Genomic DNA, 26,215 nt, shown 5'->3' on the forward strand with positions numbered 1-26,215 from the left:
GAGGTCACTGCGCAGGGCAAGAGAAAGCCCTGGTCTGGGGGGAAAAATTGAAAATAAAAAGAACTTAGCCAAAGAGAAGGGCGTTCCCTTGGAAAGGGTTTGGCTCCATCCCGTCTGAGGACCCTCCTTACCTCAGGGGAAAAATATTTATAGCTGGGGAGGCGCCTCCTAAGGAAATGCTCAGCCCTACGTGAGGGAAGGAGTTCTTTGAAAGCGAGACCCTGGGTAGGTGAAGGTTGGGGCAGAAGCAGTTAAAGGATTAAATGGGACAGGCCCTTGGTGAGGGCCAAGGCCAAAGCTGTTGGTTTTGGTTCTGGCCCATTCCCTGGTTGAAACAAGACAGGACCAGCTCTGCTTTGCACCTCCCCAGCTACAAGAAAAGTTCCTACATCTCATCGTGAAAATCCCGTAGTGAGTTTCCTGCGAGCCATTCAGAAATGGAGCATTCCTCTAGGAGCGATGCGCGGTACGGGGTGACAAAGAACGACATTCCACTTCCCATCAGCCATCGTCTCTTTGGTTTTATCCCACTTTAATAGAAGACTGATCAGCTTTGTGCAAGACAGGTGCTTCTAACAGAGAAAAAAGAAGTCACAGCAGCGTAGACACAAAACGAGACACACGCAGCAGAGCGAGGGTTACATACAGGCTGCTAGCAGCCGCATGGAAGCAGTACATGGCTTTACTTACAGCTTTAGGCACAGAGAAGAATTCGCCAACAGGACAGTTGCTATTACAAAGGACTACAATAAATACCTCGTCCGAGTCCTCCCTGGGCAAAATTGGTTTAATTTAAGAAGCTCCAAGTCTCCTTTCCCAGCAGCTGAGAACAGTGCCCTACACGAAGAGTGAAAGAACAGGCTCCAGCTAATTCAGCGTACTGCAACTTTATACTTTGGATATTACACTTTTATTATTTATTAGGGTTACATTAGAGAGTTAGCAAATGGGGCTGAATTTCAGCGAAACGATGTGTGGCAGGTGGCCCCCTCCTCGCTTCCCGTGGCTGCTCAGCTGTCAGCAACTGGTGAAGAGCTGGAAGGAAGCACTTCGCTGTGAAGACTGCTCTGTGTGCACGTCCCATTTCTAACAAGATTTTCTTTAACAGGATTTAAAAGCACAGAGGCCACGAAACATTTCAGTTTCCTCAGCAAGTGAAATTAATAAATCATGATGCATTGGCACCACGTCACCCACGCGCGGGACTTCACAGCAGGTGCTGCGCTGTATTTATGTGCTTGGGTTTCCCTCTGATTTACCGCTACAGCCTCAAAATAAGGCTGTGATTTACTTTCAGCATCCAGGCAGCTTTTGTTGTTCCAGGAGAGCTTCTCACACTCGATTATGCACGCTGAAGTGCTCTGCCAGACCGAGGCACGGCCGCATTTTTAATTACTGGTTGCTTGTGTGTAGTGTGCCTGGCGCAGGGAGGAACATGAGCCCAGTAAAAAGGCTGAAAAAGAATAACTCCGTAACAGAACCCAGAGACCATAACACAATTAAAAATTTAAAGCAGGAAGCAGATAATTTAAAAACAAGAACAAACAAACAAAAAATACCCTTTAACTTATGAGGCAGGTTAATAGCTATGAAAAGATTTTTTCCTTCACGCCGGCTTCGTTTACAAGTACAGCTCAGCAAGTTTGAAATACTTTATCACAAGGAATACAAACGTGTTTATCACAGTTATGTCAGAGCTCCTCTCTGGAGGGTGGGGCAGTTTCTATTATCGCCACTCCCCTCCTCCCCGCCAAGGTTTAGTACTCAGCTCCTTAGGGAAACGAGGGGGTTGCTCGAGGCTTTAGAAAGTGCAGAGAATAAAGGAGATTTCTCTCTTTAGAAAAAAAGTCTGAGAACTCTTAAATGTGCAGGGGTAACAACGAGGAATGGGGAGGGGCTGGGTTTTGGCATTTTGGTTTAAGATGGCTGGTTTTGATGGTGGCAGGTGTACAAAAAGGGAGGGAGCTTTACAACAGAGCAGCAGCTTCGCCATACGCACAAAAACATCAGCCCAAGACAGACATTTGGGGATTGTCATGAAAAGCGTGGCTGTTAACTAAGGCAAAATACACCGCCAGGGAGCCTTCAGGAAGGACGTGCCCTTACACACTGCTCTCGCCTGCAACTCCACTTCGCCTGCAAGACTTTTGGCTGTAGCTTCTGTTCGGTATTGGCAGGGTGGGATTGAATAAGGCTCTGAGCAGAGGAGGAGGAAGTCTGTCAAACCAGGAGTTAGAAGTAACAGAACCTGGACCCGGCCAGTGCTGCACAGCGATTGTTCAAGGCGTAACAGCTTCTTCACAGGAACACTACGGTAAGAGGCAAGACTTTTGAGTAAGGTTCTCACATTTGGTACAGAGTGGGCTTGTTCCTATGGCTTCTCTGCTCCACCACCCCCCGGTACAGAACAGCGGGTTTCAGATTGTCAGGAGACTTTTTGGCTGTCGGCACAGAGACCAGCACGCCGCGCACACCCTCGAGGCCCCTCTGGGGCCTCTCACTGGACGTGGAGCTTTCTAGGAGGTCAGAACCCAAACCAACCCTGTGCAGGCTGAAGTGGAGCGGGCACAGAGCAAGGAAGCAGCAGCCTTCACCACGGGTGAGAGAATAAAGCAAAGCCAGATAATACAGACAACAAAACAACACAGAAGTGCGTCACCCAGGTCAGAAACATCAGTTCTGACCCATCTCGAGCTCCCCTGGACAGACAGACACAGACACGTGTGCAAAACAGAGCTCTCGGTTTTGGCTTTAGAAAAAGAGCAAAAAGGAGGCTCCTCCATTCAGCGTGCCCCGTACAACGCTGCACTGGGCACTTCCCTAATGCAGTGCCCACTGCTGCAGGCCAGCACGACTGAAATACATCTCTCAGTCACAAGGAGTAACAGATGAGCATCTCTGCAGGATGGCGGGCTGAAACCCGCCCCTGTAGGCAGCATTTTGTGCTGCCAGTCTCTGAGCTAAACGCCAGCAGTCAGTCCAGTCCCAGTACCTCCTGAGCTCGCCCGAAGCTGAGAACTTCCCCTTTCTTCTTCCCATCCGTCTGATCCCAAGCCTGTTGGGATTGCTCTAGCGCAAAGCCAAGCTTGGATTCCCCTCCGATGCCACAATGCCCCCCTCCCTGTTACGCTGTCTCTTTCAGCAGTCCCAGTTTGCGGAGTGCCTCTCTCCTGGCTTCTTCTGTTGAGCCACGTCCAGCAAACTTGACGGTGATCCCTTGCGAGCGAAATCCCGAGGGTCTGGGCAGCGAACCCGACCTCCTCCTCATATCCAGGCTGAGGTTAGGGGGCTTGTAATCATTAAAGCCCTTCGCTGTGTTCTGCTGAGCGGCCTTGTTAGCAGCAAGAGCTCCCTCTGGTTTGATTGTCACAGTTTTGCCCAGAGGAAGGAAAGGGCTGGGCTCGCTTTTTAAGACCTCGTGGATGTTTTGGTACCCGTTGGGAACGGCGTCTGCCTGCTTGGGCTGCGCATCAAGACGCTGAGCGCTCGGGGCATGATCCACTTGGTCCTGAGCTGGCTTTCCCTTAACGAGACCCAGCTTTGTCAGGGCCTCATAGCGCGCTTGCTCGGAGGAGAGATCCCGTAAGGAAGAGCTCCTGTTGCGCGACAAGAAGTCGTTCTTCTGCAGCTTCTCCTCCAGCTCGGCTGCCAGAAAGGCTCCGCCGTTGATGTTGGCCAGCACCTGAGCTCTCCGCTCCTGCACGTTAACGGCTGCCTTGGAGATGGTCTCGTTGAATTCCTTGCCGCTGACGTTGGTTATGTTGATGTTGCTGGGAAAGCGGTGCAGTTTGGGGGCGGGTGCAGGGGGGTGCTTTGGAGCTGCAAAACAATCACCGTTGGCTACGGGGGTCTTCTTCCTGTCCAAGCTCCCTTCCTTGAGGGCGCTGGGGAAGCGCGCCCTGCTCTCCGCTTGCTGCTCGGATATCTTCTGGGCCATGATGAGCGGGGTGGGGATCGAGCGAAGCAATTTTGGATGCTGCACGGCAGGAGGGGGTGGAGGAGGAAGAGGAGGAGTCTCACAGCTCAGCGGCTGCGACACCAAGGGATGCAAGGGAACGTCGGCAGGTGCAGCTGGCTTAGGGCTCTCTGCTCGCCAGGTAGCATCCAACACTAAGAAGAAAAGCCAACAATAACCTCGTTAAGTCTTTGCACAGAGCACAATACAAGGCTTTCTCTCACCTAGGATTAGCAAGCATCAGTATTACCCTCCCCAGAACTTTCTAGCCCAGACTCAGCCCACTTTGCCCATAGCTAACAATAAGCAATGACATCTTGAGGGCATGCTCTAGTTCAAAGCACCATATTTATCAGACAGTCGCTAGCAGCCTCCTTTCTGCCATTCATTCACAATCTGGACATTGGCTTTATTACGTTTAAAGGCTTCTTCTGTAGGTTTTGCATGTTCTTATTTTTGATTAGAACAGACAGGAGAGGACTCGTCACATCACAACCTATGTACTAGCGATAAATCTTCTCCAGAAGCAGGGAGAGCAAACCATGGGATGAAGAAATCATTCTGTATGCTGTATTGTCCCAACTTTTTGTTAGAAGCATGTGCCTTGGTCCCACTAAGTGACACTATAACCAACTTGTTATCTTAAAACTCTTAGAGAGCCTCAAGAGGTCTCAGAGAACCAGAACGTGGACACGCTGCTGTGCACCAGTCTGCCTTGCCGTGATGACTCTGTTATGTTCAGTTCTGTTACAATTTAATTACAGTAAGGGACTGAGACAGCAGTCCAACAACTTAATCATGAGGATAAAAAAAAAAAAAAAAAAAAAAAACTTTAGGAACAGCAATTTTAGCAACCCCTCAATTCCACATCAAGTTACAATCATGATCCTCACGGCTCCTGATGTGTAACAGATTGATCTTGGGGTAGCAAGGCAGGCACAGAATTTCTTTAGCGGTCATGGCTGAGTCAAAAGGAAAACCACATTTTCAAGAAATCCTGCTACCTGGTTCTGCATCTTTGCTAGGAGGGCCTTCGTGGTCGCTGCTCTCAGGTGTTGACTGCACTAAGTCAATGATATCCTCGGTCTCCGAATGGCTGGACACGTTCTCTTCTGTTGACCTTGAAGACTGACAGTGGATGCCACTGTCGTGTAGGACTGGTTCCTCCAAGTCGTCTTCTAAGGCATCTATAGTTTCCTCGAAGAACATGAGAACGTCCTGCTCTTCGTGGGTTAAGTACTTCATACTCTCATCGTCCTACGTGGGGGAAAAAAGCCACAAAGATTAACGCCCTACAGATCGGTACGGAGAAGTACACCGACAGCAAACACAGCACCCTCTTTTTAGAGACAGAAAGAAGCACAACGTAGCTGGCAGCAGTCACATCAGAAGCATCTCCTTGCTGTTTCGTACCTTCCCAAAGAGGCATTCATTTACTATAAAACAATAAAAGCCAGGAGTTTACAGCACGCTACTTTTGACTGAAACACAGCAACTGGTATTTCATCCTTAGAAATACTTTAATTCAGCAATGTCCATTTGAGTTGGAGTAAATTGATAAAAATATCATAAGAAAAAGATTAAAAAGCCAACAGCAAAACCCACCCTACAGCCCTGTGCCTGTAGAAGAACTGTGATCGCTTCTTCAAGCTCAAAACTGGCGTTAGCTGCTTCAGGTGTGTGTCAGGTTCAGGGACAAGGCTCAGGAGCAGCATATGGACAGGGGGTATTCAAGACAGGCCAACAGGTGGCTTGGCTCCGTTTTTGCTCTGGACCACAGGGGGACTTCGTTATCAGAAAGGCAGAGCTGGAACTGAAATACAGCTCCCTGTATTTCTGCAACCCCCCTCAGCCTGAATTTCCTCAGAGCTTAAAGGAATAATAAGGGGGGAGAAGGTTTCTGAAAATTTTACCTCTGAGTTACGGAAAGAAAAGAGTTAGAACACACACAAAGATGTGTTCCCCAGCAGTAAAAGGCCTCGGGCTATTTTCTCCGGCAGGAAACGCTCCTGTAGAGCACAGGAGTGATAAATAATCGCTGGGATCATCTAGTCTTCATTTTCTGTGAGTCACTGCTCTTGATTAACTTGATTAGCACAACATCACTGCGAGAGCCTAGGCAGCAACGTGCAAACTCTTTTCCCTCCACCTCCACCCTGGGAAACACTCACTTTTCCAGAAGCTCAGAGATGACAAAGAACGATTAGGAAAGGCACCGCAGTAAGACAATGGATCCAGGAAGGACGTTTCCCAAGAGAGCTATATAAGTTCTGGAATGTAATTAAGTGTTGTCGAGAAGTGAGGTTTTCCCTTTTCTGGATTCAATTTCTCCCCTACCGTGGACCTCTGCAGAACAGCGGTGCCTACAGATTTAGAGCTCTGAAGCACTGCCTCGTACCAAGTGGCAATTAGTGCCTAAGCACTTAAGAACACTGCAGATGAGAAAAATCTGCGCTTTAGGGCTCTTAGTTGCCTTCTCAGTGGTCAGGGGAACGTTTCATTCATTTATCTACAGGGAAATGAAAGAAGAGAATCACACAGCCTCTCAGCCACTCTCAGCTCTCCCACTCCTCAGGACAGGTTTGCTGATTTGGGGCTGTGATGATATGGATGCTGCAGACGTCAGCCACAGCTGGCAGCTCCCTGTTAAAAGAGAAGACTGAAACCTCCCAGGGAAATACAAAGGTGGTTCAGCAGCTCACGGTGCAGCTTCTTGTCTGGAGATTCGCATTCCTTGTCTTCAAGGTGAAAGTGGCTGGGAGAGGAGCACAGAGGTGAGGATGTTTGTGTTTTAATCTTCCCACCCGAAATGCACTGTCAGAACGTGTAACAGTCCAGCTTCCAGCAAGGCTGCTCCAGAAGCCCGGAGTTGGATGCCATTTGCACTTGCCTGTTTCAAGCACTGACTTCAAAGGCTGACGCACTGCGCGGCTCGCACCCACCGCACGGCAGAGCTCAGCCTTCAAAGTCTGAGAAAAGTTTTACAGCTGTGCTTGAAAAGCCAGAGACAGACAAGGCTTCTTTTTTTCCCATTAATGGATGTTGCAATCTCCTTCTTTCCCCACCCAAATACTCACTCGGCTGCTATGTCTAGTGAGGGAGAGAATGACAGGAAAAGAGCTGTTGTGAGGTAGGTCCTCGCTCCAGCTGAGCAGGACTCCGGGCAGCTTTTGTTGTGGGTGAGCTCACGGCGAGGACCAGACTTCCGCAGGCAGAGAAAGGGCTTTTTGTTTAAGGGCTTCGTGGTGGCAGCAGACCCAGCAGCCCTGCAGTAACTGCATCACACTCCTCGTTTAAAAGAGCTGCTCCCACGTGAGCTCTGCTCATTTGGCTGGACAAAACGGTATGTGAATTGAAGCAGAGGCTTCCAGAAGCCCAGAAAACTTCCAGAAGCTCTGTGCTAGCAGACTGAGTGCTTCTCCATGCCCGGTTGGATTTGTATGGCCAGAGCTCTGCCAAGGTTACCACCCCTCACTGCTCCTGCTGAACTGAGCAGCTTCCTTTTTTCCAGGGAGGATCTGAGACCAGTAGCCACCCCTTTATAAATACACCTGGGGTGAACGGCGTAGCAGGGTCTGAGAGGACAGCCTCAGCTCATTAGCTCTTCGGTTTCCTTCCTCGTTTCCTTTCCAGATGAGCAATGTCACACCTCAAAGATGTGCTCTAGGGGACCCTGCGGGGCAGGGGCTGGGCTAGGAGCAGTGTTACAGAGCTCCCACTCGTACTGCTTGTAGCAGAGCTCCCAGAAAGATGCGAGGAATCTTGTTGTGGTTAAGCGGTGCCAGTTATAGCTAAAGTTACCAAGCCTATTTCAAATACTTGAAATATGTGGAAAATGAACTCATCTGAGCAGTTCCTGTTCGTTCTGGGATGGTGTCCCAGCATCATTTCTCCTTGAAGAATCTGGGTTTTTAGCAGCCCAAGCGGAATCTCTGCAGTTACTCAAGCTACTCCCTTTCCTCCAACTCTCCTCATAAACACACCTCCCAAGCCAAGCCTACACACGCACAACACTGCCCACCTTAAAAGCCACTGGCAAAAGACAGCCTCCATTTGAAACCTGAAAACTGTGCCTGAGCTGGGATTAAAAGAACTTCTTGACCAGAAGAAGTTTAGGATGCAAACAGCTGTAATAACTAAGTCTGCTCAGCTGCCATTAATATTTCAGAGTCCTGCGCAGCCAAATGTTTCCTCCTCATGCCAAACAAGAAAGGCTGTGAAGGAGGATGGCTTTTTTCTTTTGTTTCATAGAAAAGATCACTTTCATGCCTGCCCATTACAGCCACTGAATATCAAGGGGCCACAGAAAGCTTCACAACACTGATTCAGCTGCTCCTACCAAGCACGTGCAGTACAAGGTGCTGTCTCTGCCACGCTGAGTTTTGTTTAGTAAGAGGCAGTTCAGCCCCGGTGCTCCTTTGGGGGAGGAAGAGTCAGGAGACCCTGAAGCAGCCTGATGGTCACACTCAATTAATCTGGAGTCCATCCATCACTGAGCCCAGCAGCCTAACGCTAGCACAGCTTTAACAGAAAACAGAGGGGGAAAATCCCAAGCCATCTGCAATGGTTAAAACATTAATAATTAATTATTCTGGGAACTGCTAGGGAACCGAGCAGCATTACCCGTGTCAGAGAGCTACATTTCAACCAGCAAAATCCCACAGAGGTGGGTTCAACTGACTCATCTGTCACTTCCCAGTGCCACAGAATGAATGGGCACAGCTCCACGGGAGAGAGAGAAGTGCCTGGGTGCTTCTTAGACAACACAAAGGGAGCAAGCTATTGAAATATGTGAGAAGGGACCCGTGTAGCACCACTGGAGCCCCAGCCTGCTAATAACACGGCAGAGAGGTCTACTAGTAAAAAGAAATGGGGGAAATAAGACAGTGCTGCATGTAGGAACAGCGTCAGAACAGGTACAAAAGCTTCAGTGCAGAAGAAAAAGGAAATTACTTCTGGTGTATTAATAGAAAGGGGAAGCAGGAGTGTACAGCTCCACTGTTTAGGCTGGAAGTGAGTGAATAAGAACAAGAAATGCCATTCAGGATCAGACCAGAAGGTCCATTTAGCTCGGTAGCCTGCCCAGAGCCACCCCTGTTGATGCCCAAGGCAGAGGAAGGGGGTGAGGAAAATAGCACTGGGGTGCACTGGACGGACTGATCTTTTTCCTCCCTACATCCTCCCAGCTTCCAGCAATACACAGCTCGAGGAGTTCCCATCTACGTGCTTAACAGACCATAATAAGCCTTTCTAGCCCGAATTCATCTTATTGTTTAAGCTCGTTTAAACGAGCGACATTCACAGCATTCTGGGGCAGTGAGTTCCATACTTTAATTGGGTGCTGTGTCAAAAAGCACTTCCTTTACAAGCCGCCAGCTGCTTATTTTGATAATACCATCCCATTTGGTGAAGGGCTGTAATACTGCCTGTGCTTTTCTGCACTTTGTTAACGTAATTGTACCCGTGTGCTCCATGGTTAGCAAGGCGCGTAATCGGTTGTAGGTGGGGAAACAACCGATCCAGAAGCATTACAGAAATAAACTAGATGAACTAATATCATGAACTAGCACGATAAAGGTTGAACCGGGTGATCTGAGAGGTCTTTTTTTCCAAGCTAACTGATTCTGTGATTACTGACTACATTAGACCCAACCCACTTTTAGAAAAGCAATGACATATCTACTTCAACTTCGAAGATCTCTCTCTGGTTATCAAACACAGATTGATCAGTTTATAATTTCCTCTTCCCTTTAATTTGTTTTAGAAAACCATTCAAAAAGTTTGGAGGAACTTTTAGGCCAAAGCCACTAACTGTTTTCACAGCAATCAAATCATTTCACACCCATCTAATTTCTCCTGAGAGAGCTACTGACTTGGCCAAGGGATATAAGCACAAGATGTGATACACACCGATTCGAAGTCCCAGGAAAGTACAGCAATAGATGAATAAGGAATCCTAGATGAATGAGGAAACCTAGATCAAATTAGCGGAAGGTGCCTCTGTAACTGGGGTTGGGGAGGGAATTATGTTTGAGAAGTCTTGTTTCATTATGCAGTTTGGGATACAAGCCCTGAACAAGCTCCTCTACACCTCTGTTATCTGATAGTTCACTACCTGAACACAATGAACTTGCTATCTGTTGATAGAAGATGTAGCTGCAAGAAGCATGCAGGACAGAAGACTTTCATGAGCCATATAAATGTGCTAGTAGTCCACAGGATGAATTTTGACTGGAGAAAAAAAAAAAAAAAAGCCACAATTACAGAGTGATGAACAAGCGGTGATATAAAACAGAAGGACCTGCAGGTCAGTGTGAGCGCTGTAAAGAGGAAGTGGAAAAAAAAGAGTGCTGCTCAGGTATGTAAGTGTCATCCTGGGCTATAACAACCAGGGTGATGAAATCACTGCACATCCTCACTCGGAACACAGAGTTCAGATCCACTCGCTGAACTTTCAAAAGGATGCAGCCAAGCTGGACTGGCTCCAGAACAAAGCCAGGAGTGACGAAAGTTTCGCTGCACAGGAAGCTTGGAAGAATGGAGTGTGCTAGGTTTTAAAACACTGAAGAGTGGGAGGCAGGCAGGCACAGCCCTGTGTGTATGCCAGGATGTAAGAAGTTGGCCACATTACGTCATTACAACAAATCTCTTCTATATCCACCAAAGGCAAGACGTGGAAATCAGATCTCACATTTCAGAAACTTGAATTCAAGTATCCATGGAATGAGAAAGGAACAGAGTACAAGAAAGACTGCTCTGGAAGCCCAGGAATGCCCATCAGGGAGGGTTAAAGAGCAGATTTACCCACCTGCTAGAGTAATCATCTGCTAGGTTCTGCTTTAGTTTGAAGAGAAGGCTCAGGGCAGACCTTATTGCTGTGGAACTGCCTGAAAGGAAGGGGTGGGGAGCTGGGGGTCGGCCTCTTCTCACAGGTAACCAGTGATAGGACCAGAGGGAATGGCCTCAAGTTGTGCCAGGGGAGGTTCAGGTTGGCAATGAGGAGCCATTTCTGCTCAGAAAGAGCAGTCAGGCACTGGGACGGGTTGCCCAGGGAGGTGGTGGAGTCACCGTCCCTGGGGGTGTTCAAGGAGAGGCTGGATGTGGTGCTTGGGGACATGGTTTGGTGGTGACAGTGGTGATAGGGGGGTGGTTGGACCAGGTGATCTAGGAGGGCTTTTCCAACCCTAACGATTCTGTGCTTTGAAGCAGAAAGATGCAGTTTATAGATCGTGAAAGTAACAGGCACTGTGTGTGCCCCAGGAGAGGCATTCTCCCCAGCACATTTTACAGCAAGGCCACTCTTTACCCTCCTTCTACACCCGCAGTCTGAAGCAAGCAGTTCTCAAGCTCCTCATCCTCTCCAACTGCTCACTCCACTGGTAGGAACAATGACTTTTTTTCCCTCCCCAAGGCCTACTCCCTCCAAGTCACACTAATATCAACCTGAAGCAGATGAAGCTCAGCACAGCTGTCCGTGCCCCGCAAGGAACAGCTGCCACCCACCCAAATGCAGCCATGGGGGTTGGGGAAATGCAATCTCCCTCTTACCGGGATGTCCTAAAGGCACACTGGAATCCCAGGATGACAGAATCAAACCAAGTCTGCCGAGTCTGTTGCATTTGAATGATCTGGACTAATCCAAAAAGGGTAAGGTCATAGCAATTATTTTTTGGGTATTAAATCCTGGTAGAGCCACAGAGGAAGCTTGTTCAAAGAAGTAAAGAGTAAGGTGCATTTAAGAATCATGACCACCCGCCAATTTAAGCCACTTGATTAGTGACCAGAAGAAAGAGTCACTTGATCAAACTCTGGAGGTCACCACCACCCCAAAAGAGCAGCGATTAACTGGCATTCAGCAGGGATCTGTGTGAAACAAAGGGGAAAATTAGAAAAAGCAGAGCAAGGCCCATTGGGAGCAACAGGAAACCCCCTAGCCCTCAACAAGACATGTTGGGATACAAAAGGTACTGAAGTCACATCAACACATCCAAGACACCCGTAGAGTTTGTCACTAGTGCAGTTCCAGGTCAGCAGAGGCCACCTAAGGAACACCCAACACCTCCTGGTATGATCTTAGCAGGTGATACCATTGTCCTAGCACGTAATTCACACCTAGAAACTAAAGCAGTTGCTCACAGCTGAGAACAGACACAGCACAACTGCAGGAATGAAGCAGTCAAAGAGACTGATCTTTAATAAGTCAGCCTGCACACATCTGTTCTAAGAGAAGGGAAATTATTTCAAAAAAAGCTAAGACCTAGTATTATCTCCAGAGTAAACAGTTACAGCAGCTTAAGGACATATTTCATTGCAGGTTAATTCTTACACCACCTATTCAAGAATGGCTTTTGGGATTTAAAATTGCCGAGCAGAACAGAATGTGCTTGTTCACCCTTCCTATTGCGCAGGGTAACTGATCCCCTGCATTGAGGAGGTACACCTGTCTCATCCCTTTGCCAAGGATATGTTTTAATACCATCCTCAATACAAAGAGGTCAGAATATACCTGCAGATTCAGATCCTCATAGCTTTTACGGCTATAAGATGCAGCGAAGTTGGCAGTAGGAAAGAGGTTTAGATGATGGTGGGATATGGAAATATCAAGGCAAACATTCCACCCATCTGAACGTAGGCTCTTGTACTTGTCTTCAGCTGCTATGATAAATCTGGCAGCATAAATCCAGACCTGAACATCTGATTTCTACAGAAAATCCTACTGCAGTTGAGACAGAACAGACACCAACACCTTGTTTTCCCATTCAAAAATGTGTCTTCAAGGACTGCAATTGTCAAAGATTAACTCAGAGCACCACTGCATAGATAAGGGGGTGAGAAATGTGTTGAAATTAAACTCATCAGCCAACAGCTGACTTCAGAGTCGCACTGACTTTGTTTTAAGCACATTTGTGCACCTGGAAATTCGTGTCCATCTCCTAGCCATCCCTAACCCGGTGACGGGTTCCACGAGGAGCAATGCCAGCGCAGACACACAGGGTGCAACAGCAGCCAACAGTCAGCCAAACCAGCTCAAAGCTGTCAGCATAGGCTAAAGCCAGCCCAGGATGCCGTCTGCATTATCACATCCCCAGGTTTGTTTGAATTCCACAGAGGCAATACAAAGGTTATGTTTAGTGACTAATGTGGTTTGACACTGGGAAGCTGAAGAGCCTCTTTTTCGTAATCAAGTACGAAGAAACCTGTACAATGCTGTCGTAAAAGCAGGGCTACACTTTTTTGCGAGGCCATCAGAAGAAGTCCAAGTCAACCCTAAACTTCTGTGCTGTGTCCCCAGTTGAACAGATCCAGGAAAGAGATAAATGAAGAGTCAAGTAAGTTGTAGCTGCTTCTGTTTCAGAACTAAGAATGTCCGGTGTTCCTGGAAGTCTGACCCTCCCTTCCTCTCTCGAGATTGGCCCGGTAAGAAATTATTTATCTTCAAAGTTCACTATCCTCTCCTTCCCTTTAGGCCCCCAGAAGTTTGCTCCCATTTGCTCCTCACAAGAAGGAGCAAAGCTACAGCAGGAAGAAGGTAAGGTTGGAGCACTTTCCCAACAACTAGTTTTTCCTCTTATGAATCCCCTGATCTACTTAGTGGAGCATAAAAATCTTGCTTTTAATACACAGTTACACAAGAGCACAGAAAGAGAAGTATCTGATGAATACTACTCTTTATCCTGAGGATTTCTAAAGCCTGTTTCAGCGATGAAAATGCACAAGGTGCAAGACAGTAGAATATTGTTTTCTTACATCAGATCACACACACAAAAAAAAAAAAAAAATCCGAGGAGCACTGAAAACCCCAGTCCTAGTTCCAGGGTTACAGGGTTACAAGTGGTAGAATTCTATTGCTGTTAGTTCACAGACCCCCTCTCAAACTCAAACTGTGATTATGCCTTTACTCCTGACATTCTGCTCTCAGTAATCTCTCTACTTTTACTGAAATGTGGACAATGAACTGTTCTCTACATCCAAAGAAACCTAAGAAAGGGCTATTCCTATTCCCCTCCCCTCCAAGTGAAGGGGAACACCCATGCCCCAGATCTGTCCTTCCAAACACCCCAGTCAGCAGCCTTATTCACCGGTCACGCCACCCACTCACTGCTAGAACTTCCACCACTTGCCATAGAAGGGTATCTGTAGCACCAAAATTAACTCTCAGCCTATACTTCACTTCCCTCATGCACAAGCTCGTACCAAGTAAAGGACTAGAGGCTTTAGGAACTTCTCCAGCTGATGCACCAGTCTGATGGGAACTGCCTCACCCCGCAGTCAGGTTGTACTCCTATAAACGACTCCAGCACACACTGAAGGGATTCTAATTCTAGCTGATGCATCATCATACGGGTTATCACATGGTAAGATCTAGTTAGATTAAGGTAATCTATGTCATTTCCTGACACAGCACACTCAGGATGAGGCTGTACAAACACACCAATTTATATATAGCCTCGTTATTCAATACCGATTTTCTCAAACGACCAGGCTTGTGCTTGCTGCCACAGCCAGGAATAAAACCCAGGGAAACATGACTGGCTACTAGTTGACACACCGGGAAAAAATGCAGTCAAACTATTGCATAAAATTAACTTGTAATTCGTTGTTAAAGCACAACTCCCACTGTCATTCTCTGAGATCCAATCAGTTTCCATAGAATAAGCAACATACACTAAATATCCCAGCCCAAATGGCATACCTGGCTCTTGCCTCATCTCTCTCGCCCTGATGCTTCCCTTTTTTTTTTTCCCCCTAGAGCAGATCAGAAACAGTTAAAGTACTACATTTAGTCCCATTTGTTTTGCCTTTTTACTAGCAATACAAGCTGAAGGACAAAGCAGAATATTAACTACAGTGTGGTATTTTTGTTAGAAACAACCAAGAACAAACACCTTTAGGATTACCTCCAGTTGCCAACGAGCTCATGAAGGAGCACGAAACAGAGCATTTCTGAGTTATACAGAAAAACACAGGTACCAACTTGCTAACTTATTCTTTCACAACAAGCTACTTCCCTAAAAGAAAGCTGGCAGGGAGGGCAGAGGGGAAGAGATGGAAAGCTTAATCTCATGTTTAATGCAAGAGCGAGATTTAGGATCCCATTTGGGGAAAGCATGTTTACCAGAGTGCTCTCTCCCCAATTAAAAGCGGACGCTTTCCAAACAGCTGTGATAATGAAGAAAACGCACAGGGAACTGTACCTGCTTTCGAGGCTTCGCATGGCACGGTACAAACCATCCTGCTGAGTTCACTGCCTGAATCATCCTGCTCATTAGAAAAAATGCAGACCTGCATCCTACTCCCTCAATTACTCACGCGCTATTTAAATGGCCGCACACTCATATTCGCTAACGCGAGGACAGCTTTGTTTGTGGTGAGCTCTTTGTTACTCACCTAATTACACGAAGGAATAAGCTGAGAGCTTCGTTCAGTAGTGTCAACAAAGACCTTCAGCAAGGAACAGCATATTGAGCCGAGCACCATCCTTGGGCTCCTTTACCCTCGCTTTAAGTCATTCCTAGAGCTACACCGAACCACGCACCACATGAAGGTAGTGGAACAAAGCTACCCAGTGCAATGCACATCCTAAATGCTGCTCCCAGTTCCCTGGAAGGGATGGCCAAGCAAAGGCGCTCTGCAGGCTCTCTGAGACAATCAGACCAGAATTTCAAGCTGTGGTACCAGACCAGAACACTTCTAGCCTTCCAGCTGGTTAACAACCAAGACCACAGCCAGCCATTTAGTGCTGGAACTCGCAAAGATCAATGCTTAAAAAAAAAAATAAATCTTGTGATGTGAACAAAGCTACTCGTGTGGTTTTTATCACTAAGCAGAAGGCTCATTAAGCACTTACCATAGCAAGATTTTTGCACCTCGCTTGGTTGCCACGGTTCTCCACGCTGCTGCCCCTCTCCATGCTCCCAACCGCGTGCTTTGGAGAGATTTCAGATGTTGCTTCAGGAAAATCTGAGAGGAGATTTCTAGGCATTACACCCTCCTGGACTTCCTGACCCCAGCACAGTGCAGGATGCCATCAGCAAGTTACGTGTGGTTGCTAGCTGTGCTCATTTCTGAAAACAGAGAAAAGCATGTTATATTCAAACCTGTTCTTAAAATAAAAGGAGGAGAATAAGTGGTAAGAAGATCCTAGCGAGTTAAAATAAGGCTCGTCTTTAATGCTCTGGAACACAGCTACCACTGATGGTCATCTTTTTTAAAAAAAGATAAACCAGTAATAAAATCCCAGAGGTTGAGACCAACAGCCCCAGTTCAAACACCATCTTTTATAAGCTTTTAAACAGTAATTTATCAGACAGCGTTTACTTATAAGAGAAACAGAATCCAGTTCATTTCCTAACACAGTTGAAGTTAACTCACTTGTTCCTCAAGCTGCTTTATGCTGACTACTTCTATTTAAAGATCTAGGAAGAGAACGTAGTGCCATTTTTACACCATCACATTACATAGCAAAATTGCATTTTAAAGTTTACAGAGCTTTTATTTCACTCAGCCATGAAGAAACAGTGCTTGCACATTTGGGAGGTGCTCACTGGAACAGACACACACCAGCACGTACCAGAGCAAAAAGTCCTCTGCTCTTTAAAGCATTCTAGAACCTGTTCTGTTATATCATAGGATCCCAGAACGGTTTGGGTTGGAAGGGACCTCAAAGCCCCCCCAGTGCCACCCCCTGCCATGGGCAGGGACACCTCCCAGCAGCCCAGGCTGCCCAAAGCCCCATCCAGCCTGGCCTTGGGCACTGCCAGGGATGGGGCAGCCACAGCTCCTCTGGGCAGCCTGGGCTAGGGCCTCAACGCCCTCAGAGTAAAGAATTTCCTCCTAATATCTAATCTAAACCTCCCCTCTTTTAGTTTAAAGCCATTCATCATGTCCTATCATTATCTGCCTGAGTGAAAAGTTGCTCCCTATCTTTTTATAAGCCGCCTTTCAAGTATTAAAAAGCTGCAGTGAGGTGTCCCCGGACCCTTCTCTTCTCCAGGCTGAACACCCCCAGCTCCCTCAGCCTGGCTCCACAGCAGAGGGGCTCCAGCCTCTGAGCATCCTCGTGGCCTCCTCTGGACCTGCTAACATCCTTCTTGTGCTGGAGCCCCAGAGATGAATGCAGGCTCCAGGTGGGGCCTCACAAGGGCAGAGCAGAGGGGCACAATCCCCTCTCTCCCCTGCTGATGCAGCCCAGGGCCCAGTTGCCTGCAAGCACACACTGCTGGCTCATGTCAAACTTTTTGCCCAGCAGAACCCCCAGGTCCTTCTCTGCAGGGCTGCTCTCAAGGAGTTCTCTACTCATTCATGTCTGGGATTGCCCTGACCCAAGTACAGCACCTCACACTTGGGCTTGTTGAACCTCATTAGGTTCACATGGGCCCACTTTTCTAGCCTTGTCTCCCAAAAACACTCCAGCAGAACTTCCTTCTTCGTTTTCCAAAGTACCACAAAGACAGAAGTCATCCTTTTGCACTGATAGCACAAGCAGGAAAGGGGCAGGAAGGAAAGAAACTGAGCTCATCTTTCTCCAATAGCTTAAAACCATCATTCACAACAAGAAAGAGCATTGTGCTGAGGATTGAGCCACCTTGCTCTTCACCAGCCCATCCTTCCAGGCACCCTGCAGGTGGCTAGGAATTAGCAGCGATGCATCCCTCAAAGCAGCTGGTGCTGAGGTACCACGCTACACGCAGCCGCTGGGCAACCAGACACCGTTTCAGTTGCGTGGTATCAGGGTAATGAGATGGTCCCGCTTCCCAAGTGCTTCTCCCTTTATTCTGGTTCACGAGGTGACACGAGAAGCAAAGCCCAGTCCGCATTTCCAATTCAATTGGATTGCTTCTCCTGCCTCCCTACCCCTTGCCAGCCCCGCACTGAGAAACCCAAGCCTGCCGGTCAGCCGATTAGCATCTCGTGGTGGTGAGATAACATCTGCTGATACCGAGCAACAATTCCATCCCGCCGGTCGCTTCCTCTCAGGAGAGAGCTATGACATTACCAGAGGCATGGCCGAGCACTCCCTCCTCTGTTCTGCAGCACCGACAAGTGTCCCGTGGGAAGGCACCCACACAATGTCTTGGAAGCACAGCCCTGCACTGCCACAACTCGAGTGGCTGGTAACTGTCAGCCCTAGTGTTCAAAAAAGAGGTGAGATTTAACCTTGGTTTCACCTACACGTTCTTCCTTTCCTCCTATTAATATTGTTAAATATAAATAGTCACAGTGCATCCTCAAGGTCCTTCGGTGATACCACAGAAGCAGAAGCATGCTCTCGGTCCTGGGTTTTGGAATCACACGAGGCAGGTGCACACGGGAGCCCTGTAGCAGCTGCTGCACCTCCGGCTGCCACGTGCCAAGAAGTTATGCCGCAGAAAGCTAAACCTGAAAAGAACACCCTGAGAATAAAACATATCCTGCAAGAGAGGCTCCACCTCCAACATAAAGCCTGCAGCACCCAGAGGAAAAACAGAGACAGTTTTTAGAAGGCATCTTGGTGTCCTGTATAGGCTGGACACGCCACATCTGGTCCATCCCTTGGTGAGGCATTACAGACGACTCCTAAATTTCTAGACTTCCACTCAAAACTCTTTGTAAGCTTTTTATAGACTAGGCTACCAGGAGAGGTCAGAGCTCACTGCTTCAGGCTACAGTCAATAGCGTAACTGAGACTGAAATTTAAAGACTAATGTAATGAAAATACTCATCCAAGTTACTGAGAAACCAACTAGCCAGCCAAAACTTTGTGGAAAGAAAGTATTTAGGAGCACTGCTCTGCTTCCTCCAACGGCAAGACCTTAGCAAAAATGGGTCCAAGCTTTGCCCAGTGCAATAGAAGTAGCCAGACTCAGTAAAGAAATAAATGTCAAAGCCACGAGCTGTAAATACTCCTGTTATTCATCCTGGAGTCCAGGCTCTGAGGTTTCACAAAGCTCCTAAACAATGAATAAAGGCAGCAGGTGCAACTGGTTAGGAGAGCCTCCCCCACAAGATCAAGTAGCAAGCATTACAGGATTGGCTCTGCCACTGTGTCGCAAGGCTTTGGAGGTTTCACTCGTTTCAGAAAGTCTCTTGCACTGCTCCTGAGCTGTGAGCCTGCAGAAAGGAGGTGATGGAGAAAAAAATAAGAGCCAAAACCACAAAGCGAAAGGAAAACACACTTCCTTCTTCAGTCCTTCACATCACCTCTAACACATCAGAGGTCATTATGATCATAAGCTGTTCACAAACATTATTCCTTCTCCCCTTTCTGTTTGTGTGCTTTAAGGGAGAAGCTACTCCTACGTGTTTGTACAATGCTTAGCACAGCTACAGCTGCGTGCTGCTGTACACACACGTTTTACAGGCAAATTCCCTTCCTAACCACAGCTGACACAGGAGACTGCACTCTTTTTATGCCCCCTTTTAGGTGAAAAACTTTATGGATTCGAGATGGGTAGAGCCAAGTCTAATGAACTTCTCTTGCTGAACTGATAGCTTGTTTCACTAGGATTGCCAAGGTAACCAGCAAAGGTTCAAAAAAATACAGTAGCCATCATCAGAGCAAGTGAGAGCAGCAGGGCCACAGGCAGCTGCTCCTCCTGCCCTTCAGAAACACAGCGAAAAGGAAAGTTGCTTACAAGAGGATTAATTTCTTACTCTATTCAACATATTAGGTTTCTTATTGCTTTGTTTTTCAGGTGTACCCCCGTCCTGTTATGGATTAAAAGTCAACTAATCAGACCGTGACACAAGAGCACAGAAACGTGACAGGAGCAGTACTGCCTGGGGAGAAAACCCCAGATGTTAAAACAAAAGGCATCTTAGGGCAGCTGCGATTCTGTCAGTGGAAACGATCAGTTACACTAGCACTAGCTTTCACAAGGTATTTAGAAGAACACAATTCAAGTATCATGCATATTTGGCAGAAGGTAGTGGGAAAAAAAAAATGAAATATATTAAAGTTAATATTGAATTTTTACCTCCAAAGATTTGATTTTACTTTGACAGAAGTACACAGTTCAGAGAGACTGCATGAAGCTGCCAAAGTTTTTTTTTTTTAAATACACTATTTATTTTTTTTATTTTTACTGACTGAGATTACTTCTAAATACTAGAACAGAACTTCAGTCAGAAGTAATTGTTTCTGTAGTAGGGGATTGAAAAAAAGTGTTTGTTAATAATCCTGTTTGAAAAATATCTTAATGAGCTAAAGATCAATTCCACAAAAATGGAAGATACCAGGAGGCCAAAAGTCAACAGCTGTATCAGCCAGGAGCTGAGAGCCAGCAAGCAGGCAGCAGCATCCTCTTTCCTGCACCATACATTCACAGTAAATAGAGCCAACAATTTCAGGAAGCTATCGCATGTTCCTAAAAGGGCACAGCATCAGTCTTTTCCTCGCTTCATTATACATACAATTTCTAGAACGCACTTCATGAGAACAGTTTCTAAAGCCAGATTCCTAAGCCTAGACTCAGCACCACACATGCTTTGCCAGGTTTGAGCAGTTATTTCACAGGGAAACAAACTGGCCAGTGAACTTCAAGGTTTGTTTCATCCCCCAGCTGTACACAGACATATGAACACACACACAAAGTGTACAATGTGCAGTGTCATCTTCTACTAAGTGGCACTGCTTGAGTTGAAAGCTATGGATCTTAAAAAAAAAAAAAAAAAAAAATCTGAAAGTACTCTGAGGTCATTCAGAGAGCCACTGTGGGGTAGGTTTTATTAAAAATAATGGTACAGGGGCAGACCAGAGACCTTGTATCACAATTAGCCTCTGACAACAGCCACCAGATGCTGAGGGAAGGGCATATAAAACAAGGCAAGCAGAGCAGGAACTCAGCCCGTCTCCTGCACGTTGTGGTCAGGGCCTTCCAAAACCAGAGCAGGTATCTAACACCCTGATTAGGTTTTCCCTGCATTAAGTGCTCCTGCTACATACCTTTGAGCCAGCTGTACAAGATCACAGGTAAACAAAACAGACTGGCCCACGACACGTTTTCATTGTGCTGCTGTTGTTACAGACTGCTCAAAGTTGGCTGATCCGGTACGGTGGATTCATTTCCTCCTTATGAACAGCCCTCCTTCACTACCTGAAACACAGAGCAAATTCTGGAGCTTTAGAGGTTATTTATTTCCTACTTCTGTGATACTCAGTGCATTTTAACCTTTCTGAGTGGAAGAACAGACTACGTGACAGTGCTGCCCAGAAGGGACATATCCCAGGCCAGTTGGCTCACCAGGAGCACGCGGGATGGCCTGAGGCATTGCTCAGCCCTTTGTGCTGGCACAGAAAAGCCCTAGGATCAGGCAGAAAATGTAAAAGCCTTTCTCATAGAAGGAGCCAACAAAACTGAAGTAACAACCAACAAGGCTAGTGTTCAGGAGCCAAGGTCGATTGAAACTGGCCAACGCGGTTAAACTCAGATTTCTCCTCCAGATCAGAAGCACAGATGCTACGATGCATGCTCCTCAACTGCACGCACAAAATCCAGGCTGTCCAAACCTGAGTTACAGCAGCAGCAACATTTCCTGCCCTTGTTTAGAGAGGGACTGTCATCACAGCACAGCTGGCCAAACAGAAATGCTGACCCCTAAACAGGGCAGCGCAGCTCTCTAAACAAGGGGCAGAGGAAAAGCGCTTTGAAAGACACTTGGATCTCAATCCTGATGATGATTTTCAGAGTAGGTGGAGAATAAATTCAAACATGCTTCACAAACTGGGAACTCGGGGTGCTCTCGTGGTACTGCAGCAGCCTGAGACACGTGTGACTCCCCCCCCAAATAATTTCAGTGCTAACAGCCATGTGACACTCCCAGAATTGAAGGGACTTCGAGGCAAGCAACCCAAATATTTCGGTTTAATCTTCCTGCATTTCTACAGTGCACTCTAACAAACTTTCAAACTTTCCTCCAAAGCTACAAAATCCGTTAGCTGTAGGACTAAAAACAAAGATTCCCTCAGTCTTCTGAACCTGGAGCCTCAAGAAACACACTGAACGTCATTCATACAACTTGCACTAGAATCTGCGAGAGCTGCCAGCAGTGAAATAATTAATCCTGTGTACAGAGGTTTTGAAAGAACAAGATGGGCAAGGCACCAACTCAGAGAACTCAAGTCCAGCTATTTCATCACAGACTTAAATAGTTCACCAAAGTAGATCTCAAACTGAATGTAGTAGCCCGCTTAAAATGATCACAAACCATCATTTTCATCGGTTCCTAAGCGATAATTCAATTATTACACTTTTTCTGAGCACAATATGATTTAGAAAACTCAGTGCACTAGATGACACCTTTGACTATGTTAATCCAACCCTCAAGTTAGCAGAAAGAGAGGGTTCAATAGTGTCCTTCATTCTTACCCAGTCCTTCTCAATACTCAAGAACAGCCTTTCTATTTTATATTTTTTTTTAATAATAATATACTTTGGAAATTTTGTTAAGTGAGACAAGAAACCTCTTGAAAAAGCCTAGATCATCATCATCTCATCATTCTCTCTCCACTGTCTGGGACATGCGACTTTTAAAACAGACAGCAGAGCATCACTACCAGATTTGACAATGCTATGCACATTCATCCAGCCTGAAGACAGAATTTATCTGGGAGGAGACTGTAAAACAGATTCTTCTGCATCTTAGCCTCATCCCTTGCAAGCAAGCTTTGTTCCAGCGCATGGCATCAAGAGCAGCTCCAGCTGAATCCCATTGCCTAAAGGTAAGGCAGCCACTGGCATGGGTTTGGATATAACACTGCAGGTTAAGCTACCAGAGGAACATCCCTGAAGTGCTCTCAACCCCCCCCCCCAAACTAAAAATAAAACTGGTCAGTGACAGGTAGTTACTTTTCTTTAGATTAACGTCTTAGGGGAGGATAAGGCTCTCACTGGCAGCCTATGGTTGAGATTTGATGATCGGTATCTGCTTAGTGAGAAAACTGCATATGATACCCATGGCTATGTAGGGCAATATTAGCTGGGGCTTTAAACACATCGAGGTGATGCCTGAGGTCTCCGCTGACTTCAAATGTTCTTATGGAAATTTCTGCAAAGAAAGCATCCGATTCTTTTAAAGTTACTTGCTTTAAGTCTCCCCTCTTAAAGTCAGGGTGGTGCTCTCCATGAGAGCCACCACTTTGGAAACATGAAATCTACATAAACAATTTTGGGCGCAGACTCCTCTGTAATTAGTCAACTTCTGCCTTGTTACACAATGGAGCCCTAACCCCAGCGATGCTACACCTGTAACGACTGCTACAGTCAGAGCAAGGGTGAACCAAATCCTGTTTTACAGAGCACTTAAGAGGACAAGATAATTTTCAGCCCCAGTGCTTCTGTGTCACTTCGCACACCGGGATTTCAAGTTCCTTGCCTGCATCTGCCTGTGACTGCTGTGATGGCATTGGGAAGAGGGCAGAAGCCATCTGAAGCACAAAGCAGAGATGTTTACTTTAAAATGGAGCTAATTTAATGCACATTTCATTCCTCTGCGAGTACATAAAGGTCTGCCTGCCCAAGGCAAATTGAGCTGAAAAGAGCAGAGGCAAACCAGAGCAGTAAATTCTTACCCTGTACGTTCATTGGTATAGCAATAATCAATACATACCTAACTGAGAGGGAGATCTTTAAGCAGCTAGCGACACTGGAAATTAAAATTCCTCGCTTTTATTTTTTAATTAAGGAAGGGGAGGGAGGTGGTAACAGTATTTGACACAGCCTGTCTGGCTGGCTTTGAAAGCTACATTCGTATCATCATTTATTTTCACGCTCCAGTATTTTCGAAGGTCAGCCAGCTTGTGACTTGTCAACTGCTAAGGAGTGAAGTCGCTGCAGTTACTACATCCAGCCAGCAAGCCCCTCCACCAACACTCTGGGTTAATATTTCTCTCAGAGGCATGCATATAAACAAGGAAAAGCAACTGTGGCTGACAGAAAAAGAGTTTTAGGTACACAAAGTAAAGAGATGTAACATAGCATCTCCCTCATTCCATTTCAGACACTATTAGCACTTTATCGTAAAACTTTGTTTTATTTATTCACTGCTGTAAGTAGTCTAAGCAAACCTTCAGTGAGAAAAACACCTCTGAAGCAAATCTATTCCACTTCTGAGAAATACTTAGTATCTTTGTTTCTCTGAGACATGAGTGATATGATGTTTTTCTTTAGTGCTTCAACACCAGCTTTTCCCTTATACGGGGATATTCATTGCAAAGGAAGGAAAAAAAACCCACAATCATTGTTCTGAACTATGGTAGCTGTACAATAAAGCACATCTGCAATGCTGCATTAGTCAAAGGACCCACAGAAGAGTCTTAAAATAATACCTTTTTATTAGCCTAAACCAGAAATTGCAAAAGCTTTTAAGACATGCTTTAGGGTTTGGAAAGAAGGTCTTCCTTCTCTTCCCTTCAGAAAAGGGAGGGCACAAGAAAACAATTGTTACATTTATGGTACTTCATTTTTTATAGTTTAAAATCCCAGCAATTAAGAAAAAAAAAAAAAAAAAAGTAGACAGCCTCCCTCCAAATTTCTTGCCTATTTCATCTGCGTACTTCTTACAGCAGGCATCATCATACACCCACATACAGGACCGAGCACAACAGAGCTCCATTTTCAGCTGCCATCCCAAACCCAAAACTATTCAGGAAACATGCCCTTAAGAGCCTCGATTACTGAAAATCCAGAATCCGGAGTGTTTTAAGGGCTGTGGTTTCTTGCACACACGCTAAGCCTCGCCTGAACTACCTGAGATCCCAACCTGATGAAGCAGCAGCCATCTCACACATCACCAGATGGCACAGGCACCTGACAGAAGGCAGGCAAAATATTTGCAGCTAGTATCTGCTACTGTTTAAGCCAACAGTTTTTATTTTTTCCCCCCAAGTGTAAAATTAAATTGTGGAGAGTCAGGAAGCTACGAGGAAGAAAAAACCAGCTCCTTGCCATCACCCTTAATCAGTAATGCCACACAACCAAAGCCAAATAATGCAGTATGAGACCTTTTATAAACTCTTTCCCCATACATTTTTTTTTTCTGAAGTTGCCTGTTTTTACATGCAGCAGCAAGTTGTTTTTAACCAGAAGGGGCTGGGGAAGAAAAATGCAAAGAAAAGAGAAAAATAACCCTTAACGCAGCTCGGCTAAGGCTCGCATCAGGTAGCAAAGAGGCTGGCAAGAAGTTTTTCCTCCTCTCCTTCGGGCACAAAACTGCGTGGAGCCCAGAAACACCTCTCCTGGGCTCTGAAGCCTCTTTCCTCGGCTGTTAATGTTACACATGCTGCAAATAGGAGCTCAGAGCCGCGTTTTGGCAGCTCTCAGAGCATCGCACAAACCTGCCTGAGGGAACTTTAGGGGCCAAAACCCCAAGGGAGCAGCCGCCGTCCCGAGTGCTGCTTCTGGAACCGCAAAAGCTGACGTGAGAAGGGAAATATCCCATTAGTGAGTAACAAAACCCACGCCGGATCGCTCCCACCGAGGGCTGAGGGCTGACAGGAGTGAGGGGAGCCCCGGGGCTTCTCCCCAAGGGGTCGCTGAGGAAAAGGGAGCGGGGAGAGGCGAAGCCAAGCCGGGCTCGCTGCCCTCAGGGGAGAACCCCTCGAGGAAACCCATTGCATGCGCTTCCCGAGCCCCAGAGCTCCACACAGCGCTAGAAATCCGCCTCGGTAGTTGATAAAAAGCCGATAGAAAGCCGGTCCCCACGGGCAGAGGAGATTCCCTCAGGGGGAGCCCCGCGCTCACCTGCTGCGGGCAGAAGTCCGCGCCTCTCCTGGCTGAGGCAGCGAGGGGACAAAGCGGGGTGCGGGAAGGACACCAGACGAAGGACAGCCGGTTCAGGGAGTAACCTCAAAACCCAAAGCGAGCTCTGCTGAGGAGCCGACCCCGCTCTCATGCGCACTGCGCCCGGCCAACACCCACGGCGGGCGGTTAAAGCGCCGGGCGGGCAGGGGCGGCTCGTCCCGGGTGGGGAGCGGCGCTTGGGCACGGCTCCGCCTAGCCCGGGCGGGACGGCTGTGGCGGTAGAAACGCAGCCGCCTTTGTCCTGAGCCCGCTGGGCAGGGCATAGAGCCGATACTCCTCCCTCCCACACGGCCAAGTGCGGCAGGCTGCAGCCAAATGGGGTCCGGGAGCGAAAAGGGCGGAGAAGGGAGGCGAGGTGGGGAGCGCCGTGGGGCCGCCATGAGGGCCCGCTGTGGGGTGGGGGTAGGGGTGCCCGCTTCTCCTGGAAATCCTGAGGTAAATTTCTGCCCAGACTGAGCACTCGGGGCTGTGAGGGCTGTTT

The 26,215-nt window shown here is 47.1% G+C and overlaps 1 protein-coding gene across 2 annotated transcripts; it reads right to left on the bottom strand.

Annotated features, from left to right (window-relative positions):
* Positions 1–513: 513 nt before the first annotated feature.
* On the bottom strand, positions 514–25,975 carry PROSER2 (proline and serine rich 2). 2 transcript variants are annotated; one of them, XM_084296269.1, is made up of 5 exons: positions 25,675–25,975; positions 20,880–21,030; positions 15,804–16,020; positions 4,960–5,212; positions 514–4,110 (listed from the first exon to the last, which is right to left on the bottom strand). In XM_084296269.1, exons 3-5 carry the CDS (start codon positions 15,936–15,938, stop codon positions 3,125–3,127), a joined length of 1,374 nt encoding a protein of 457 aa, XP_084152395.1. In that variant the 5' UTR covers positions 15,939–16,020; positions 20,880–21,030; positions 25,675–25,975; the 3' UTR covers positions 514–3,124. The 2 variants fall into 2 exon arrangements, with proteins under 2 accessions (XP_084152395.1, XP_084152394.1); XM_084296268.1 differs by lacking the exon at positions 20,880–21,030.
* Between the last annotated feature and the right edge of the window lie 240 nt (positions 25,976–26,215).

This window comes from Netta rufina, assembly GCF_964035555.1.
Source record: "Netta rufina genome assembly, chromosome: 1".
NCBI lineage: Eukaryota > Metazoa > Chordata > Aves > Anseriformes > Anatidae > Netta > Netta rufina.